This window comes from Lissotriton vulgaris, chromosome 8 (genome assembly GCF_964263255.1).
Source record: "Lissotriton vulgaris chromosome 8, aLisVul1.2, whole genome shotgun sequence".
NCBI classification, from domain to species: Eukaryota; Metazoa; Chordata; class Amphibia; order Caudata; family Salamandridae; genus Lissotriton; species Lissotriton vulgaris.
The window spans coordinates 969,263,031-969,285,773 of NC_141696.1; the positions used below are offsets into that span (position 1 = coordinate 969,263,031).

General features: G+C 52.0%; 1 protein-coding gene across 2 annotated transcripts in view; it reads left to right on the forward strand.

Moving 5' to 3' along the window:
* The window catches only part of LOC147698192 (RNA-binding protein 26-like), a 1,163,085-nt gene that overhangs the window by 381,881 nt on the left and 758,461 nt on the right, over positions 1-22,743 (forward strand). For both annotated transcript variants that reach the window (XM_086934819.1, XM_086934820.1), the window contains exon 11: positions 14,772-14,888. In XM_086934819.1, coding sequence (XP_086790945.1) covers positions 14,772-14,888 — 117 coding nt within the window. The remainder of the gene's footprint in view (positions 1-14,771; positions 14,889-22,743) is intronic.

Consider the following 22,743-nt stretch of genomic DNA (forward strand, 5'->3'; position numbering starts at 1 on the left):
ACGCTGAAGGCTCTAGGAGCTGTGATATGTTGTTCTCCGGAAGGAGTTAGACTTTTTCTGCGTGACTTCAAGGGTCACTATGTATTACGAGAGTTTGATGTCAGATTGAAAAATGTACCGGAACACCTGTGGGCACAAGGCCCAACCGATGTAGGCTGCATGCACATTACACCATACCGTGTTACACTCAAGCCAGGTGTTGTTTTACCCCGAATCAGACAATACAAGTTACCACCCGATGCTGTAGTGGCTTTACTGGAAATAATTGAAGAGCTCATTGCCCAAGGAGTGGTCGTAGAAACCGACTCCAATATCTGTAATTCCCCTATCATTCCGATTCTTAAACGTACTGATCCCAATGCACCGCCAGTATATCGGCTGGTGATTGATTTACGAGAACTGAATAAATGCATTGTTCCACAGTACCCTGTGGTTCCCGACATCTCATCCTTATTGACTGCTATTGATTCAGAAGCGACGTTCTTTACTGTAATTGACCTCAAGAACGCCTTCTTCAGTGTGCCCATTGATCCAGAGAGTCAATATCTCTTCGGATTCAGTTTAAATGGACGAAGTTTCAAATTTTCGCGCGCACCTCAAGGATTCACAGAAAGCCCCAGCATCTATAGCCAAGCACTGAAAAGACAACTTGATTGTATCCAAATGCCAGTTAACACTGCCTTACTACAGTACGTCGATGATCTGCTGATCACCGCACGAAGTGAACATGAATGTGAACAAGCATCACTGACAGTTTTACATTTTCTGGCCGACAAGGGACACAAGGTGTCTCCTTCGAAGCTACAATTCTGTGTTCAGCAAGTTGTGTACTTGGGTCACTTGCTGTCCAAAGTGGGGAGACAGCTCACTCCTGACCGCATCCAGCTAATCGTAAATATGCCACAACCCCAGACACAAAAGGAAGTACGAGCTTTTATAGGCCTCACCTCGTACTGCAGACAATGGATTCCTCAGTATGCATTTCTAGCTAAACCACTCATTCAGTTGACAACACAGGAGGCAGCGACTTCGACTGCCCTTCCTTGGACTCAGGAACATACACAGGCTTTTGAGGAATTAAAGAAAGCTTTATGTCAAGCACCAGTTTTAGCGACACCATGTTACAGCAAACCTTTTACACTTTTTGTTACAGAACGTGATGGTACAGCGTTGTCTGTCCTCACTCAAGACCAAGCAGGTTCACATAAGCCTTGCGCTTATTTTTCAAGTACATTGGATTCAGTAGCCCAGGCACTCCCTGCGTGCTTAAAGTCAGTTGCAGCGACAGCCCTAGCAATCAGACAGAGCGACTCAATTGTATTAGGACATCCATTGACAGTACAAGTTCCACACTCTGTAGAGGTCCTTCTAAACCGAACCCAGACTCAACACTTGACTATAGCACGACTGACAGGTTATGAATTGACGCTATTCCAGCCCCACATAGAAATCAGACGCTGTAGCATCCTAAATCCCGCAACATTGTTACCCTCTATTATAACAGATCCAGCTCCGCATGATTGTATAGAGATCATTAATGCAGTAACAAAGCCCCGACGAGACTTAACAGATGTTCCATTGACAAACCCAGACCTGACACTTTACGTGGACGGTTCATGCATGAGAACAAGTACAGGAGAGTTAGTGGCCGCGTATGCAGTGACCACTGAAACTGAAGTCAAAGAAACACATCGTATTGACACACTGTCTGCTCAAGCAGCGGAGCTCATCGCTCTGACCCGAGCCTGTATACTAGCCAAGAACAGAAATGTTAACATATACACTGATTCCCGTTAGGCTTTCGGAGTCGTACACGACTTCGGAGTGTTATGGCAAGAACGAGGTTTCTTGACCTCTCATGGTGCCAAGATTAAACACGGTCCCCTCATTCAAGCACTGTTAGAAGCAATACATCTGCCTTCAGGCATATCCATCATGAAGTGTAAAGCACATACTAAAGTTACAGACTCTGTTTCCCAGGGTAATGACCTGGCAGACCAAACAGCAAAACATACAGCATTAACTCACACCCAGACAACTGACGTGACAAAGATCATAGTACCGACACATTGTATGACAGTTAAAGATCCCACACTAGATGTAATCGATATTCAGACACATGCCACTCCAGATGAAATCAAGAAATGGACTGAACTAGGAGGGGTCCAGACAGATCAGGGATGGGTGACGAAGGGAAAATCTACATGGTTTCTCCCCGACTCTATGGTTCAAGTCATAATAAATACCGCACATAGTCCAGCACATCTGGGAGAAAAAGCTATGTTAGACAGTTTACAGAACCTCTGGTACAACAAACATTTACGAGCAGCAGCAAAACAGAAAGTGCGTACTTGCATGATCTGTTGTCAGTTCAATCCAGGTAAAAGCGTCCCTGTAGAGCAAGGTGGATTTCATCCTCCCGATCACCCTTTTGAAGTCCTCCAGATGGATTATATCCAGATGGACAGATGTCGAGGATTCAAGTATGTCCTCGTAGTTGTTTGTGCACTTTCCCGTTGGACCGAAGCATATCCAGTCCCAGATTACACTGCCCGACCACTGCCAGGCAGCTGGTTCGAGAATTCTTCCCACGGTACGGCTTGCCTCGTATCGTGTACTCAGATAACGGACAGCCATTCTCGTCCGAGCTCATGAAGCAAGTTTCACTTCTGCTAGGATACCAGTGGAAATTCCATTGCGTCCGACATCCCGAGGCAGCTGGCCTTGTAGAAAGACATAACCAGACACTGAAAACACGCCTAGCTAAAATATGTAAAGAGAAAGGGGTCGACTGGATAGTCGCCCTGCCAGTTGCACTATTCTACATGAGAATGGCCCCCCATTCGAGATCAGGACTATCCCCGTATGAAGTGGTCTTTGGCAGACCACCAAATATGTGGGGGACGCCCATGCCTAAGAAAATAACCAATGTCGATTGTAACATGCTGACAGATTACCTTGCCTCCTTGATGTCAGCACTCCAATCATGTCGTTCACAGGTTGCCGCAGCCTTTCCTGACAACACTGATGTAAAGCCACACGATGTCCGTCCAGGTGACACTGTGCTGATCCGCAACTTCGATAGGAGGAGTCCGCTGGAGCCCCGTTGGCAGGAGCCGAAGCTCGTCCTTCTGACCACGAGGACTGCAATCAAGGTGGAAGGCCGAAAAGGGTGGATCCATACGAGTCATATTAAGAAATGTAATGAACTGTTGCCAGAAACTGACTCTTCCACCCCCTCAAAGGACTGCCCCGAATCTAGTGACTTTAAAGTTCCCAAGAGAGAAAAAACTCCGCAAGAGGAATATAGAACAAAACTTCGATCTAGCAAGTCAGACAGTTTAATTGTTTAAGTCCTCCCCTTGGTGAATCGGTTAAAATAGTTTCTGACATGTATCCCCTAGATCGAGATAGAGAGAGAGACAACTCAAGAAACGTGCATATTGTAAATCACTTCGTAGTCACTGTATAGTGACATTATTGGTTTTGTTTTTTCTGAGCCTCCTGATTATTGCTGCTAGTATATTGCTGCACGTATACTACCCTATCTTCAAGCATACACAACCTGCTTACAACGTCTCTGCCGAACATTCTTTTAGTGAATTACCCCTACACGAGTTATCTTACAGACTTGCGCTGCGCAACAATACATTCTTTAGTATGTTACATCACTCCCATCAGACTAACAATGCTACAAACTGTTGGATATGTGGCCGACTCCCTCCCTACCAGAAATACAAGGGAGTTCTGCCTCTCTTTCCGTATCCGTTCACTCACAATGGCTCATGTGGTGCATGGTTTAGATTAATTAATTCTTTAGATTCTGATATTGCTGTTTTCGAGGGGAATTGGGTTTGGGGAAACCTGAACCTAGTTCTGCTCAACGCCTGCTACCCTGACAAGAAGGGACTTCCCACTAGGACAGGAACTGATCTAGAAAATGAAGTATATGGATTAGGTAATTATACAATTAACCTCATGATTCTTACTGTTGAATCCGAAGCCGCACCCGTTCTCCCTGCTATGTCAGTATTACCAGTCACTGGTGATTTATGTGTCAGAAAGAAGGGTTCAGTACACTTAGGTCATAGTAAATGTACTACTGTGGTCGAATTCAGTGATCAGGGCAGGTCTACATTTAGAGCTACTCGTCATTCCTACTTTGTTTGTGGCCATACCGCATACATACGCTTACCTCCAGATTGGGATGGTACCTGTTACATTGCCTTCCTTCTGCCCCCTGTTTTCCTAGCCCCTCCTGATTATCACAGAAATACAAATCTAGTAAACAGTAGACTCCGAAGAGATCTCCCGATTGTCGACTATACTGAAACGGCATGGGAGCAATAAACAGACTTCAATAAAGGTTTCTTCCCCTACTTAGGTGCTGTTTTTAATAGTAAACTGATACGCAAATTAACTAGAACCCTCAAAGCAGTAGTGAATGAAACTACTTCCGCTCTAGGCAACTTAACAGAGGAGCAGTCCGCCATGCGGCTTGTTGTTCTTCAAAATCGTCTTGTTATTGACGTCATCCTGGCAGATAGAGGCGGAGCTTGTAAGGTCATCGGGTCAAGTTGCTGTGTTTTCATTCCAGAAAACGCGCCAACTGTATATAAAGCTATCACACGTCTTCATAAAATTGCAAGATTGATACATCAGAATCCAGGCACCTGGACTTGGTCCGGTGTGTTCTGGACAACGTTGACCGCTTGGGGATGGAAGATCCTATCCTTCCTAGGCATTGCCCTTGTCATAGTATTCAGTTGCTGCCTGTGCCTACAGTGTGGGCCAGCGATTTGTGGTCTGTGCGCCACATCATGTATTCCGCATTCCAGTTTCCATTCAAAACGCGAAAAGAAGAAAGAAGAGCAAATGATGTTACGTGAACAGACTGATCGGTTCATGAGGATCGATATATCATGAAGGGTCCGTAGGGAACAAGGAGGGAATGAGGAAATATAAATTTTATGGTCAAGAAATGTTCCCTAACGTGTACCCCACCGTCTCCATGTACCAGCTTAAAGTGCATGTAACTTCCCTCCTGTGCCAGCTATGAAGACGCAAATACATTTGCGTCCAACGTTAACATGTCCTCTTTCAGATCCGCCATGAACGGGTTGAATATTCCGTTTCTAAATATGCCATGCCAACGTCTTTTTGTGGTATACTTTACACGTTTTCCAGCCCAGGCGAAGTATGCCCTGAATTCTGCCTTCAAGCCTTTTCCTGCCTTCTGACTCTGAATGCCTCAGCCTGGTCTGCCTCTGTACCCGTGACCTCTGCCTTACTCCCTGCGCGGCTCACGGCGCTTAGCTCAGCCTGTTGCCTGCCAAGACTGTACTCAACCTTCGAATTATCTGCTCCGCTCCTCGAAAATGCATTCCTACCTACTAGTTCAAGTAAACATCCTCCCAGCTGCAGAGCAAAGGGCCCGGCCTTACTGTCTCCGTGCAAGTAATTCATAGCTCCTGTTACCATGGTAGGCCCATGCCCCCTCGCATCTCATGCAGACACTTAGACGCTTATACACGCACTCACAGTCAGTATAGAATAGCCTCTGCCCCAGAGACCTTTTCCTTCTAGATAATATGGTTCCTAAACATCAGATATCAGATATGATAGAGGTACGAGTTGATCTGACATGCCAGACTTCTGTCTCTTTCCTCTAGTGTAAATGTCAAGTCCCCTGCACCCTCCAGTTTCACGTCAATCACACGTCATGCAGCTGCGCGCGCATCCAGACCTCAGATTTCTGCTGACATTGCAAGATTCTGCTATGTATCCACCCACTTGTGACACTTACATGTGACGTTTCTAGCACACGCCTCTATGTTCACGCCTAGTTCACGCCTTCTGATTACGTATTGCTACCACGTGTATGCTCTTATTTTGTTTCTCTCAGCTGTTACGCCTACTGTATTGGTTTTCAGTATATGATTTAAGTATATAAGCTATGTATTGTCAATAAAGTATTGCTCTATCCCTTCCTGCACCCCAGTGGTGGCAGGAACCCGATATCCGGTACCAGAACCATTCCTTTTTTTTTTCACAACAAGTTTATTGACAAAGATGAGCATATGTAATAAGACGGACCCCCACAATCGGGAAGGCACCATCAGACATTCCGATACAATCGAGAAAATAGAATTGAGTATTCAGTCAAGAATCATAGCAACACAAGGTTATAAGAAACGACCATCTCTGTCTTTATCATCAAATTACCCACACATCCCCAACTCCCAGATCCCTCCCCTGGATCCCACCCTAACCCTATGCATGTGTGTATGGACGGTGTCGATGAAAATTCTTAAAGTGGCAAGTGTATGTGTGGGGGGAACGGGGCCGTCCGGCCACAGGGAGTTAAAGATCTTCCTCTGGTTCCACCGGGGGGTCCAGCGACAGGCCCCTGTAGTCCGCCCATCTCTTCCATATCTTAAAGTGCTTACGGGGGCACCCTCGGGCTTCAAAGATCGGTCGTTCCAGACCCATGCAGAAGTCTATGCCAGCCTTCCACGCACTCAGGGGGGGGGGGGTCTCACATCCTTCCATACTCGGGCTAGGTCTCTCTTGGCCACCACCAGCCCCAGGAGGAGCAGGTGTCTCTTGTACATATTGCCACCAACCCCCTCTAGAATATGCAGCAGACCCAGACGGTGGGTACGAGGGAGGGTCCTGCCCAACACCTCCGATAAGCAGTCCCACACACCTCTCCAGAAGCCAACCAATCTAGGACACGACCACATCGTGTGGAGCAACGTACCCCTCTCCAGCCCACATCTCAGACAGTCTGGGGACGCTATCAGTCCCGCCTTCCACAAACGCTCGCGAGTATAGTAGGCTCTGTGCAGGATTTTAAATTGGATTAGTCGGAATCGGACGGCAATGGCCGCACCCCTCGGGGATTCCAAGGCCTCACGCCAATCATCTTCATCCAGCTGACCAACGTCCATCTCCCAGGCCGCCTTCAGCGGAAGGAGGGTGGAGGAGCAATGGATGACCATTGTCTGGTAAATGCGTGAAACTTTTTTATCTCCAAGATCGCCCATGAATACCTTAGCTTCAATCGGGCTGAAGTCAGGAAGGGAGTCAACATCGGTGAGACTGGGCAGCAGCGCATGCCGGAATTGCAAATATCGAAAAAATTGAGATTGGGGCATATCTAACTCGGTGCGAAGGGCCTGAAAGGATTTGAGGGTTGTGCCAGACAGTACAAGGCCTAATTGCGAAATACCAATCGCGTCCCAGCCATCAAAACCTGATAGCTTAGACAGTTCCGGTAGCAAGCCGTTACGCCACAAGGGCGTCTCCGCGGTCAGTCTGCCCCACCAGCCCATGCGTCGCAAGGCCTGCCGCCACACCGCAAAAACGAGTTTTGTAACCCTCGGCAATGATCGACGCAACCGGGGTGAGTAGAGGATGGTGTGGAGCGAGTTGTCGCCCATCAAGGCACGTTCCAGGGCGTAGGCTGGGTCTTCACCATTGCCATACCACCAGTCGTTCAGAATGAGGAGGTGCGCGGCTTGATAGTAGGACTGCAGATCCGACGTGGCCAAGCCCCCACAGTAAGTGGATAAAAAGCACGTACGCAGCGCAACCCTGGCGGCACCTCCGGCCCACAGGAAGCGGCCCAGCAGAGAGTTGACCTGTCGAAACCACTGAGGTGGGACAGGATATGGGTGGTTCTGCAACTGATACAATAGGCGTGGTAGCGCCACCATCTTAAAAATAGCAGAGCGGCCAAAGATGGACAGGGGCATCCGAGACCAAGTCTTAACGTCCGACTGTACCCTCTCCCAGACTGGGATGAGATTATGGTCCCAAGCAGTGTCTGCCGAGGCCGAGAGAAAGACACCGAGATATTTCAGCCCGGTCGTAGCCACCTGCAGCCCTGAGGCCCAGGGGTCCGCCAAGGCGCCCCCTCCTAGCACCCACAATGTGGATCTATGAAGGTTCAGATATAGGCCCGAGGCCTCCCCAAATTGTTGCATCACCTCCAGGACACGTGGGCCCGAGCGCTGCAAGTCGGTAAGGAAAAAGAGGACGTCATCCGCATATAGGGCTATTTTGTCTGACAGGGTGGCAGTCCATTGAAAGCCCCGTATCAGCGCATCCTGGCGCACTCTGGCAGCTAGGGGCTCCATGGCCAGTGCGAACAAATATGGGGAAAGAGGGCAGCCCTGTCTGGTCCCGCGGCCGATGTGGAACGTTTCGGACACAGCCCCGGCGACCCGCACCGAGGCCGTGATGTCCGTGTAGAGGAGCCGGACGTATGATAGAAAGACCGGGCCCAGGTTAAGGCAGCGCAGCAAGGCAAACAGGTACGACCAGCTGACAGAATCAAAGGCCTTGTTAATGTCGGTCAGCAGCAGCGCTGCCCGGTCCCCCAGGGTCCCAACAGCGTCAATCGCCGCCTGAGCACGACGGATATTATGTCGCGTTGCCCTGTGTGGCATGAAACCTGCCTGATCAGGATGGACCAGGTCGGTGATATGAGGAGCTAGGCGGTTCGCCAGGGCTTTGGCCAAAATCTTGGCCTCCACATTAATCAAAGAGATGGGCCTATATGAGTCATGACTGTCTGGGGGTCTGCCCGGCTTCAGGAAGACCACTATTTCGGCATGTCGCCAATCCGGGGGCAACATCCCTTGGGTACGCGCCGCTTCCAGCGCCTGGCGATAATAAGATCCAAGTTGAACATGAAATTTCTTGAAAAATTCGCTAGGGTAGCCATTTGGGCCGGGGGCCTTGCCAGTATTAAGTTGCCCCAATGCATCTCCCAGCTCCTCAGCAGTGAGGGGAGCATCCAGGGCCGTCTTAGTCTCATCAGATATCGGCACGGGCGGCAGCTCCTCAAGGAATCGGGCCAAGTCGTCATCCGACAACCGGTCACGCAGGGCATATTGGGTGGAGTAGTACATGGCAAAACTCGTAGCTAATTCATGTGGGTCGGTCATAACCTCCCCACCACCATTCGTGAGACCAGGCAGTAGGAGGGGTTGGAAGTGTTGTTGGCACAATCTATGCAGCATGGAGCAGGACTTGTCCCCCCATTGATATATCCTACTTCTGGTGGCCAGCCACGCCTGCTTGGCCTCATCCATCAGGAGGGACCCGTAGGTTTGCTGTGCTTGTAGAAGCAGACGTAGCCCGATTTCATCACCCCCCTCACGACTTTCTCGCTCCAGAGCCGTCACCCGTACAGCCGCCTCTGCAACCTGCTCTCGACGCTTCCGACGGGCCGCCGAGCACCATGCAATATCTGCTCCTCGTATGGTAGGCTTCATGGCCTCCCACACCATCCCTACATCAGCGCCCTCCACTAGATTTTCCCGCCAGAAATGGTCAATTGTTTCACGTAAATGATTAGCATATGTCGGCTGAAGGAGATGCCACGAGGACATCCTCCATCGAAACGGCTGTCTTTTCCGGAGGAGTTCCAGTCCAATCGAGACGGGGGAATGGTCGGACAGACCCCTCGGTAAGATGTCCGCGCTCTTCACCCTGCACAAATAGTCCCTAGGCACAAACACACAGTCGAGCCTCGAGAAGGAGCCGTGTACAGCCGAGACATAAGTATAGTCCCGGGCTGTGGGGTGCATATGTCGCCACACATCAACCCAGCCCAACCCCTCACTCATTGCAAGCAATCTGGAGGGCGAAGGGGGGGGGGCGGGATCTCAGATCCCCCTTGGCGCCTCTGGCGATCCACGCTTACATTCATCACATCGTTCCAATCTCCCCCAATCACTGCTAAGGATCCTGAGATGTCCTCCCATACAGCAAACAGCCTCTCGGCTAAGGCCCACTGGAGCGGTGGGGGGGCGTAAACACTGCCAAACACCACCGATTCTGCACCCACCATGCCCTTAATAAACAGGTAACGACCCTGAGGATCTACCCACTGCTTCTCGTGGATATAAGCCACCCTGCGGTGAATCAATATGGCGACTCCCCTGGACCCCCTGGAAAACCCGGCATGGAAGACCTGTTGATATCCAAATCTCTGTAGGCCCAGAGCCTTTGTGCCCATCATGTGTGTTTCTTGAAGTAAAAGGACATCTGCAGCTGCATTCTTCCCCCAGCGTAACACAGCCCCACGTTTGATTTTATCTAAAAGCCCCCTGACATTCCACGTAATCACTCGTATAGTATCTTCTGGAAGTCCATGAATCGGTTCAGCCATGGTCCATTAAGATCCACCACCCGAGCCTTCCACTCCCGTGCCACCCACCACACGTCATATGGAACATCATTGCAACACACACATGCATAGCCCTGACAACCCCAAGGACAACAGTCCCCAACCCCACGGTCCCGCAACCCCAAACAGTCCCCATCCCCAACTCAGCGGCCCTAACCCCGACCGCCCTCATCCCGCCACCCCCAACCCTATACCTCAAAGAACCTTGAAGTACCTGTCGCGGCATGGGTGGTCCCGAGACCAGAACATAGGGCCCGGGCCCACCCATACCAATGGATCCCAACATTCCCAAACGAAACAGGAAGCTCACTCCCCCTCCCACAGTGTCTCTCTCTCTAGAGGGAGAGTGGTAGCCACCATCACGCAGTCCCCGACCCCCCACCCCACAGCCCCATTCTCAATCAGAGGACAGAGGAAGTACTGCCCCAGGGCGGCAGCAGTGCCGGGCAGTCATTGAGGCCCAGACGACTCGATGAGTCCAACCAGAAGTCACAGCAGTGACAGTAGAAAGGGAAAGGCAGGGCCTCGGAATTTTCAGTGGTCTGTCCCAGATTGTTCGGAGTCTTCGGTTCTGCCACTGGTCTGTGTGCCATCAACCGAGGCCGCACGTCTGCGCGATTTGGATCGCTTGGCCCGACCCTTCTTCCTCAACGTCTGATCTTGCTGAGCCCGTGGTGAGCCCTCAGGAGAGCCCGGATTGAGCCCCGGTTGCGAGTTCGGTCTAATCCGCACCGTTTCATCCGTCCATTTGAAGAGGTCTTCCGGCGTATCAAAAAACAATGTCCGTGATTGAAAAATCACCCTCAGGCGTGCCGGATATAACAGGGAATATTGGAGCTTAAGACCCCTCAATTTTGCTTTGGCGGCCATGAAGGAATGACGCTGCTGTTGCACAATTTTGGTATAATCAGGGAAAATCATTATCTTATGATTTTCATAGAGGAGGGCGTCCCTGATTCTAGCTTCCCTCAACACAGCATCTCTGTCATGGTAATTTAGTAGTCTGGCGATCACCGCCCTAGGCCGCTCGCCCTCAGGTGGCCTCTGCGTCAGGGCGCGATGAGCTCTCTCGATAATGAAGCAAGCGGACAGCGTCCCTGGGGGCATCCACGATTCCAGCCACTGTGTGAGGAAGTGCTCCATGTTGCCCTTCTCACAGCGCTCCGGAAAGCCAACAAAGCGAAGGTTGTTGCGGCGCGCCCGCCCTTCGGCATCCTCCACCCGGAGCGCCGTGATCCGCTGCGCTGATTCCATCGCCGCCATTCTCTTTTTAAGGGTAGTTACATCTTCCTCCACTACCGTTACCCTGGATTCGGTTTCTGTAATGCGCGCCACTGCGTTCCTCAGGTCTTGACGTAATAAGGTTACATCCGCGCCTACTGCCCCGATCTTGGCGTCTAGCATGTCCCTCGAGTGGGTGATGGCCGCCATAAGGGCTGCATTGTCTGGCCCCCCTCCAGGTGGAGCACCCCCGGATGAGCCAGCGCCCCCACTGGGCCCGGTGAATTTGTCGATAGTTACTTGCTTGGCGGGGCCACCACCTCCCCTGGTCATGACTGCGAAGGGCCAAAAAGCAAAAGAAAGGGGGGGGGCCCTCAAGATGGAAGGAGGCGCGAAACCACGACCGCTCTTGCCAAGGTCTATGGAGGGCAAGGGAGGACAACGTCCGGCCCCGGGGCAGGTCCCGGTGGGTCCGTCTCAAAGCAGCCCAATGACTCGGTCAGGACGTGGCCGGCCCCAGTGACCGCCAAGGAGCAGGGTCACCTCCGAGCAGCCGCCCCCCCCAGAAGGGTGGATAGTTATGGAGGGCAAGGGAGGACAGCGTCCGGCCCCGGGGCAGATCCCGGTGGGTCCGTCTCGAAGCAGCCCAATGACTCGGTCAGGACGCGGCCGGCCCCAGCGACCGCCAAGGAGCAGGGTCACCTCCGAGCAGCAGCCCCCCCCCAGAAGGGTGGATAGTTATAGTGTATGTTGCGCCAGAGCGCTGGCGTCTCCCTCGGTCTGGGGGGGGGGCCACTACTCACGGTTGCTGCCAGCTTCCCCGCAGTCCACCTACGTCGATGGTCAATTACCGCCGTTCAGGAGTATCAGGGCGCCCGACCTCCGTCTCGTCTGCAGGATCCGGCCAGCACTGGGCCGCGAAAACCGAGGCCCCGGTTGCGCCCGGGCCACCAGGCCTCTCCAGCCGATCTCGGTCGTCCGCTGCCCCGGCTCCTCCTTCGTGTGTAGGACCGGGCCCCGGCAGAGGGAGCACAGAGACTCTCCCGCGTTCCCAGCCCCTCGGGTCTCCGGGCGTCACGGCCGTCACCAGGCCCGGCGATGCACTACCGGGGAGCGCCAAAATCGAGGTCCCGGCTGCACCTCCGCCCTCTAGGCCGCACTCTGCACCTCGCGGCTCCGTCCCGTTCCGGGACGCCGGACCTCCGCTGGGCACACCGGAGGAGTCCTGGTGTTCTCGGCGATCACCGCCCCGTTGTGGCTGTGGGTTCTGGGGTCGGGGACCAGGATAACAGGAAGGATTAATGGCGGGCCGGCGGGAGCTCTAACAAGCTGCGACCGCCATCTCCGCTTGCGTAGCCACGCCCCAGAACCATTCCTTTTTAACGAATAAAACCCCTAAGAACTCTAACACCACGGACTCTGCGTCTTTCTTTCCGATTGAGTTATTTTTTTGTTTAAGTACTTACCTGCATAGAAATTAGGACGGTAAATCAAATATTTACCACAGAGTGTGGGGCTCTGTGTGAGTGTGGGGCTCTGTGTGAGTGTGGGGCTCTGTGTGAGTGTGGGGCTCTGTGTGAGTGTGGGGCTCTGTGTGAGTGTGGGGCTCTGTGTGAGTGTGGGGCTCTGTGTGAGTGTGGGGCTCTGTGTGAGTGTGGGGCTCTGTGTGAGTGTGGGGCTCTGTGTGAGTGTGGGGCTCTGTGTGAGTGTGGGGCTCTGTGTGAGTGTGGGGCTCTGTGTGAGTGTGGGGCTCTGTGTGAGTGTGGGGCTCTGTGTGAGTGTGGGGCTCTGTGTGAGTGTGGGGCTCTGTGTGAGTGTGGGGCTCTGTGTGAGTGTGGGGCTCTGTGTGAGTGTGGGGCTCTGTGTGAGTGTGGGGCTCTGTGTGAGTGTGGGGCTCTGTGTGAGTGTGGGGCTCTGTGTGAGTGTGGGGCTCTGTGTGGCTCTGTGTGTGTGTGGCTCTGTGTGTGTGTGGCTCTGTGTGTGTGTGGCTCTGTGTGTGTGTGGCTCTGTGTGTGTGTGTGTGTGGCTCTGGCTCTGTGTGTGTGTGTGTGTGGCTCTGGCTCTGTGTGTGTGTGTGTGGCTCTGGCTCTGTGTGTGTGTGTGTGTGGCTCTGGCTCTGTGTGTGTGTGTGTGTGGCTCTGGCTCTGTGTGTGTGTGTGTGTGGCTCTGGCTCTGTGTGTGTGTGTGTGGCTCTGGCTCTGTGTGTGTGTGTGTGGCTCTGTGTGTGTGTGTGTGTGTGGCTCTGTGTGTGTGTGGCTCTGTGTGTGGGGGGCTCTGTGTGTGTGGGGGGCTCTGTGTGTGTGGGGGGCTCTGTGTGTGTGTGTGGCTCTGTGTGGGGGTGCAAATGCAATAGGTCTCAAATTTGTCAGAGATTAAGCCATTGGCATTGTAAATGACAATGCCATTTAAATATCTGTTTTCAAAACCAACACATAAATAAAAAAAATTGTCATTTACAATGCCAATAGCTCTAACTTTTCCGAAGGCAAGACCGTTGCATTGTAAATGCTTGTTTGTCATAAAGTAAAGTCCTTAATTTGAACAATCTTTCGTTTGCCATCCATTTTAATTCAAAGCTTTCCGAGTTCTCGTTTTTTCGAAGTTCATTTTTTTACCATCACTATTTGTGTTCTTCATCGGATAGCAAATATTCTCATACATCATTTCCACTGTTCTTACATCTAATTATGCACCCTTAATTTCCTTCAGACTTTTTTTTAAAACATTGGTGTTTAGAAACTGCTTTAAATTTTATGCTTTCGTGTTTGAATTTTTGCCTGATGATTGAAAGTAGGGCAAAGATAAAAAGTTAACTTTTTCACCACTACAGCTTCTTTTTTTGGAACAAATACAGAAAACATTTTTTTATTACTTAATACAAAATGAATACGTTCACCTGTGCTTTGGTAGCATAGCTAGAATTTGCTGGGCTAGAAGTTTTTCTTCATGGTGTTATTAAATGTCCCTATTGAATTTTTGATTGTGCAAAGGAGAATGCCAATATATGTGGCTTTTTGAATAGTGAGGCCTGGCTGTGTCTCAAAACTTAGTATGAACAAGCCCTACCTAGTTGTCTAATAGAAAGGTTTCCTACTTGATACATGGAACTTGGACATAGTTCCTTAAATTTGTTTTCTGAAAAGTCATGCCGGTTAAACTGGAGATTTTTCTTAACAAATAAAAAAAAATCATGCTAGGCAATATTGCTTAGATATTTTTTCTACCATTCATGAGCTTGTAACATAGTTGCAGAAGTACTTTGTGTATTTAACTTCAGTTAGTGCCATGTTGGCATAAACGCGTACTTTTGTTGTAGACCATTTTAACAGATATACTCTCCGTTTAGGTTTCAACCCTCCAGAAGAACTTTTAATATCTTTCCAGCAGCTGACCCAGTCCTCCCTAAAGCATCAGTTGACCCAGCTCGACTTACTGGGACAGAGCTCATCCACCACAATAAAAGGTAAGGCACATGCATCATCTTTGTTGTGATGGTATATAAAAAAAAATGTACTCACGGCATTGCCCGAAAGTACATTTAAAACCCTTTTGTACATGAGATTCTTCCTTTTTAGTATTATGACCTGTTTGTAATATAGATTATCCAGTATTTGGGTGTCTTTCATAGATTCACATGCCTGAATCATTCCCCGTCGCCGAGACGGGAGCCTCCGGTACATAAAAAAGTAATGTCCTAAGGACATACATAGAGAATATAGGCCGAAGGGCCTCCCCTTATGGGGCCTTTCCACGTCCTTATGTAAAAGGACCGAAGTCTCATCGTTAGCCAATCAGCTCCGACCTCCTTCTAGAACCTTCCCGGGAGGAGCCTCCGTCCCTCAGATTTTTCTACCGCACGTTGTGCTAGGGAGTCTCCAACCTGAGCTCTTCAGGTTTCCAAAATTCGAAGTCTCAAACTTCACCGAAATTCACTTTTACGAAAAGGATTTCATCCTAGCATCGACTACATGTCGGAATCTAATAAGAAAACTTCGTCCATGGCGGACTCACAGAAGAAAGCCCTCCTAAGGGCCTGCTCCTCCTGCGGCAAGCAGCGGATTCAAGCGGAGGACAAGCACGACCTGTGCATATATTGCCTGTACCCTGACCACGTCACTGACAAGTGTAGGGTGTGTAGAGCCTTCCCAAAGAAGACGGTTAAGGAACGGGAAACTCGCCTTCGCGAATGGCTCGACAGGCTTAAGGTCCGAGACACTCTGGAATCTTCCGAGGGTAGTGTCTCCGCGACCTCCAAAGTCTCCAAGAAGAGACCCAGGGTGCAGTCCCCTGGAGAGACAGACACTCCTCCTAAGAAGGCGCACAGGAAGCCTTCGGAGGCACGCTCCACCACCTCCTCCGTGTCTGTTAAGGATGGCCAGAGGTTCAAGAAGCCCGCTCCATCTACTAAGCGGACCACCTCAGTCACGACCACTGTGTCGACTACTACGGCCTCATCGCCCTCCGCGGCGACCACGACGACCACCACTGCGTCCTCGGGCGCACCGGTCTCCTCGACCATTCCTCTGAAACCCTCGAAGGCCGCCTCTTCGTCACCTAAGAGGTCTAAATCTTCAGGTACGCCTTCGCCGAAAACACCTCATACCGAAGGCTCGTCACCCAAGACATCGAAGTCAAGTTCGTCTCCTAAACAGTCGAAGTCAAGTTCAAAAACCACTCCTTCGACTAAGGCATCTCAAGTCCACGACCCTACCATCAGTAAGGCGGCGAAACCCTTATCCCCGCAAAAATTGGTACCATTAACCCTGACGGAGGTGCCCAAATCACCAACACACATGGCGGGAGCGCCATCTTCACGCACGTCGTCGGAAGAGACCCCGGCGCCATCTTGGAAAGAATCGAGATTGGTCGAAGTCTCTATTCACTCGAGTCCAACACCCTCGGTTCGCCCAACGGTGGAATTGGCACCCGAAGAAGAACAAGACACACTACAAAGTGAGGAGTCGGACGAAGAACAGGAGGTTCACGAAGAACACCAGGACGTCCAAGAGATCAGGGACGGAGTGACGTATCAAGACAGCTCCCTGACCGTAGACACGGTGAAAACCCCGATGATCTGTTTGCCACTGTCTCTGGTCAACGATTTGAAATCCCTGGTGCAGGACTATAAACGAAGGTTCCCGGACGCAGACAGCGGTGCCCAGGTACCGGTCACCCAAGCGCAACCGTCGGCCTCGCACCCTTCCGCTCCCCCGGCCCGTCCTCGGAGCCAACTCCGACCGCAAACACAGGCGGAGGACTCATCGGAAAGCGAGGAGGATGACACGGACTTAGAGGAAGGCGAGGTGCAAGACGTCGCCTCGGACCACAGAGACGACGATGCCGATGCTGCGTCATCACACCATTCGTCTGCCCCGGCATCCCCGAGACCGCGCCACTCTGAAGCGGCGGACGTGGGAGGTTTCCACAAACTGGTGGACAGAGCTGCAAGGAGGTTTCACATGGCGGTGGAATCCGCGGAAACGGAATGCTTCCTCCATGATTTCAAGGAGCACACACAGAAATCAGCCAAGTCTATTCCTTTGATAGACTTTCTTTGGGAACAGGGCAAGAAGCTGATGCTCACGCCTGCCTCGGTGCCGGCGGTGGTTCCGCGCCTAGACAAAAAATATAAGGCCCCGAACTCGGCACCTGCCTGCCTGACCGGCCACCCCAAACCGGACTCGGTTGTCACTCAGGCGGCCCAAAAACAATCCCGAAACCCCTCCTCGCCGCTGTCCGCGCCCCCGGACAAGGAAGGAAGGAAGCTGGACACCATAGGCAAGAGGTTCTCCACCACATCCGCCATGTCCATCAAGGTGGCAAACTCCATCGCCCTCCTGGGCCGCTACAACCGCCAGCTATGGGAAGACATAGCTCCCTACCTGCAAGGCCTGCCGGCCACGGTCCAGGACGAGGTGAAAGCTCTTCTGGCGGAGGGACAAAACTCCGCGGCTGAAATTATCGACTGCGCCATAGACGCGGCCATGACGGGATTCCGCCAGTTGGCCGGGGCTGCCGTGCTCCGCCGCCAGGGCTGGCTCAAGGCTACGTCTTTTCGGCAGGAGGTCCAATCTAAGGTGCTGGATATGCCGTTCGATGGGCAATTCCTCTTTGGGGAAAAGATAGACGAGGCACTCCAGGCCATCAAGAAAGACACCGACACGGCGAGGGCTCTGGGCTCCCTCCAGTCCCGGAACCAATCCTTTCGGGGAGGCCGCTCCAGAGGTCAGTACTCCTACAGAGGTTCCTACCAAAATCGGTCGTCCTATTCCTATGGCAACAGGAACCAACCACAACAGAAACAACAGTCCCGACAGTCATCCTACGGGAGATCGTCCTTCAGAGGCAAATCCGCCAAGAAGGGCGCTGGCGGCCGCCAGTGACCACTTACTCCAGCCAGTCCCACCACCGTCTCCATCCTTTCGAATTGGGGGAAAACTGACCCACTTCCTCCACAATTGGCGAAAAATCACTACGGATCGGTGGGTACTACAAATAATTCAATTTGGACATTCCCTCGAACTGATCAACACCCCTCCCAACACCCCCCCGCTGAAGCGTGCTCACAGACACCTGCACCTCCTTCTCCAGGAAGTCTCTGCCATGTTGGACAAAGGAGCCATCGAAAAGGTCCCGGACTCCCAGAAAGGGAAGGGTTTTTATTCCCACTTCTTCCTGGTCCAACAGAAAGGGGACAAGTGGAGGCCGATCTTAGACCTCCGGGCACTCAATGCCTTCCTACGGAGTCAATCCTTCCGGATGGTCACAATCCAGGAGATCCTAGGAGCACTGGAAAGAGGCGACTCGATGGTCTCCCTGGACTTGCAGGACGCCTACTACCATGTCCCCATACTCGTCAGGCACAGGAAATACCTAAGGTTCGAAATAGCGGGCAGACATTACCAGTTCAAGGTCTTGCCGTTTGGCCTCAAATCTGCCCCACGTATCTTCACAAAGTGCTTGGCGCCCGTGGCTGCCTTCCTGCGACAAAGGGGTCACCAGGTGTTCCCCTACCTGGACGACTGGCTGGTGAAGGCTCCTTCCCCGGAGGACGCGCTGGCTTCCTTCAACGCCTGCAGCGCTCTTTTCCAACAGCTGGGTCTGACGATCAACCTCAAAAAATCATGCACTACTCCGTCAACGAGGATCACCTTCCTAGGGGCAACCCTGGACACGGAGCGTGCGAAGGCTTTCCCCTCAGAGGACAGGATCTGCAAGGTACTGTCTCTGGCCGCGGCGGTGGCCAAGAAGCCTCGCATCAAGGTCCGGACGTTCACCTCTTTGCTAGGGATGATGTCTTCATGCATTCTCCTCGTACCGCACTGCAGGCTCCGCATGCGCCCCCTACAGGAAGCGTTGGCGAGACAATGGAAACAGTGTTCGGGCTCCTTCGACGACATTCTCACAATCACGCCGGCCATCATAAAGGCCCTGCTGTGGTGGAGAAACAGGACTCACCTGACGGCCGGATTGCCGTTCCTCCTGCCGCCGGCACCACTGGTCATCACGACCGATGCCTCACTGGAAGGCTGGGGCGCAGTACTGTTAGACCTTCGAGTCAGCGGCAAATGGGACGCCCAGGAGACACAACTACACATCAACCTCCTGGAACTGAGGGCAGTGTACCTGGCTCTTCAGGCCTTCCTGCCACGCATCGGCTCTTCCCCTGTGCTCGTCAAAACAGACAACACCACGACGATGCACTACCTGAACAAGCAGGGGGGAACGCGATCTCTCTCTCTCTCACGAGAATCGCAAAAAATCTGGAACTGGTTGGTGGCGCACGGCCTCTCCCTCAAGGCGGAGTACGTTCCAGGGAAGGAGAACACTATCGCGGATGCCCTCAGCAGGCAGACCTCTCTCTCCCACGAATGGGAGCTCAACGGCGACACGGTGGCCCACGTCTTCTCACAATGGGGCACCCCGAGGATCGATCTCTTCGCGACGGCAGAGAACACCAAATGCCGAAGCTACGCAAGCTGGCATCCCCAACGGGGGTCGCTGGGAAATGCTTTTTCCATCGGCTGGTCCAGCGTGTTTGCGTACGCTTTTCCGCCGTTCCCGATGATACCGAGGCTCCTCCGGAAGATGAGGACGGAACCGTGCACGCTGATCCTGATTGCTCCGTACTGGCCGAGACAACATTGGTTCTCGGATCTTCTTCGCCTATCCATCAGGCCGCCGATTCACCTGCGACAACTCCCGAACCTCTTGACAATGTCCGGAGGCCAGGTACACCACCCGAACCTCCGTTCGCTCAACTTATCGGCTTGGCTCCTGAGCACTGTGAGTTCGGGGAGCTAGACATACCACAGGACTGCAGGGCGGTACTGGCCAAAGCGAGAGCGAGCAGCACGACCAAGACCTACTCGCTGAAATGGAAGAGGTTCTGCGTGTGGTGTTCGGAACGCGACTTACACCCGCTCCGGGTCACCCCAGTACAGCTGCTACCGTACCTGCTGCACCTGGCTAAATCGGGACTGGCTCACGCCTCCATTAAGGTTCATCTGGCTGCGATTTCTAGGTTCACCAGGACCCCTTCGGGACCCTCCCTCTGGTCCAGTCGACTGGTGAAGCAATTTCTAAAAGGACTCTACCGATCCTTTCCGAGGCCTCGGAAAGTTCCTCCAACCTGGCAGTTGAACTTGGTGCTAAACCAATTGATGAAACACCCATTCGAGCCCATACACCGGGCATCGCTCAAGCATCTTTCCTGGAAAACGGCTCTCCTGCTCGCCCTGACGTCGGCCAGAAGGGTCAGCGAACTTCAGGCGCTGTCCATTCAGGAACCGTATCTCCAATTCAGGCACGACCGAGTGGTACTCAGGCCCAACCCCAAATTCATTCCCAAAGTGCCGTCAGACTTTCATCTGAACGAACCAATTGTCCTCAAGTCGTTCTTTCCGGACCCTTCCACGGCAGCGGAAAGGGCGCTGCATTCCCTGGACATTAAAAGGTGTCTCAAATTCTACTTGGACAGGACCAAAGACGTCAGGAAGTCTTCTCAACTCTTTGTAGCCTACAGCAACCCGCGCATGGGGTTACCCTTGACAAAACAGAGCATCTCACGCTGGATTTCTTCAGCAATTGCTTTCTGCCATGATCAGGCCGGACGGCCTTTGACAGACCGAGTGGCTGCCCACTCGACCAGAGCGATGTCAACGTCAGCGGCGCTCTTCGCTGGAGTGACGATCCTGGACATCTGCCGAGCGGCGACATGGAAGTCCCCGCATACCTTTTCCAGGCACTACTGCCTGGACATCGAACTGCAGAAGGACGCTGCAGTGGGACAAGCGGTGCTGCGCCATCTCTTCCAATAAGGTGAGCCTTACCTCGTCCCGCCATCCAGGTATGCACATTCTTAATGGTTTTCTCTGCTATATGCATGAATATATATTACCATGTTTTCTCTCAGGTTGCCTGTACTTTCTAAAGGCCTACTGTATGTGAGAATGTGCCTTACCACTATGCATGTATAACTGCTGGCTACTCTGATTCAGGCATGTGAATCTATGAAAGACACCCAAATACTGGATAAGAAATGCGTTACTTACCTGTAACAGCAGTTATCCAGTATTGGTGTCTTTCATAGATTCACATGCAACCCTCCCGCCTCCCCGGTAAGGACTCACGTACCTCTAGGTCTACATTGCGACACCCTAGCTGGGTGCGTACGAAAATCTGAGGGACGGAGGCTCCTCCCGGGAAGGTTCTAGAAGGAGGTCGGAGCTGATTGGCTAACGATGAGACTTCGGTCCTTTTACATAAGGACGTGGAAAGGCCCCATAAGGGGAGGCCCTTCGGCCTATATTCTCTATGTATGTCCTTAGGACATTACTTTTTTATGTACCGGAGGCTCCCGTCTCGGCGACGGGGAATGATTCAGGCATGTGAATCTATGAAAGACACCAATACTGGATAACTGCTGTTACAGGTAAGTAACGCATTTCTTTAATTTGCACTGTATGACAGACAGACTATTTTGCGTGTATCAGGCTTGTTACTTCTAAGGTTTTTCCGAGTTGGTGGTTGTACATGGAAAGGCATTGGGAAGTGAAGTTGAAATGAATCCTCGTCTTTTATAGTAGATCACAGTTGCAAGTTTCAGCACTTTAGGATGGACTCTTTCACTACTCAGTTGTGTGTGTACCATGTATAGGAAAGTGCCCCCTTTTGACATGGTCACCCCCACATTTTGCCTGGTTTCTGATGCAATTTTGACAGAAGTGCATTGGGTTCCTACTATCCAGGTCCCAAGTACCAGATCTCTCGCCTGAAAACTGTGCAATTGTCCCCAATTGGCAATACTTTTAGCACCCCTTGTAAATACCTAGTAAATGGCACCCCTGGTACCGAGGGCAAGGAGGCTAAAGAGGGTCTCTAAGTGCTGCCTTTGCAGACGGCGTGCCATGGTGCAGAGAATATGGCACACCTCCTGTGTGCCATGCGCGCAGACACTGCATGCAGTTTAGGTTAGTCACCCCTACAACAGCCCTTACAGCCCTAAGATAGGGTGCACTAAAATGCATGTGTGTGTAGGAAAGTGGGTTTCTGTTGCTGTAATCCCCCCACACTTTTTGCCTGACTACTGATGCAATTTTCCTTGGTGTGCCCTGGGTCCCTGCCAATCAGGGTCCCAGTCCTGTATTCTTCCCCCCCAAAGCTAACCCAATAGACACTTCAGGTCGTCAGCCCCTGGTAAATGGTACCACAGGTACCCAGGGCACTGTGACCTGGGAAGAGCTCTAAGGGCTGCAGTATTATACGTGGGTCCCTTGCTCACTCTACCACTGGAATCAAGATAGCCTGGCTGATGAGGATTATGAATCGGAAACCGGTCCCAGGATGCTTGTTTCCAGGGAAGACATGGCTTGGCTGTTCGGGCTGGATTGTTCCCATGAGGCACAGGGTTAGACTGATTTGCATATGGCCATGTCTGAACTAGGGTGGTGGAGTGAGCTAAAGATTGGTGATGGATTAAACCCAGATCAGTTGACTGGGGGTGAGTGTTTGATTTGCGCAAACGCTCCGTCCATCATCCCCTTTGGTATCGCAGTATTATGGTGCCACCTTTAGAGGCCCTGTACCCAGACACACACACACTGCCTTGGCAGGCTGCGTGTCTTGGTGCAGAACATAGTGAAGAGTCGACATGTCACACATCCCTGTGTGCCATGCTCACAAAACACTGCCCTGGCATACATCAGTCACCCCTCTAGCTGGGTGCCTTGTGCCAGTGGTGAGGGTACAGGTGCATGAGCCCTGTACCCCTACAGTACCCAGGTCCATTCCTGGGCACTGTAAGTGCAGTGCTGCCA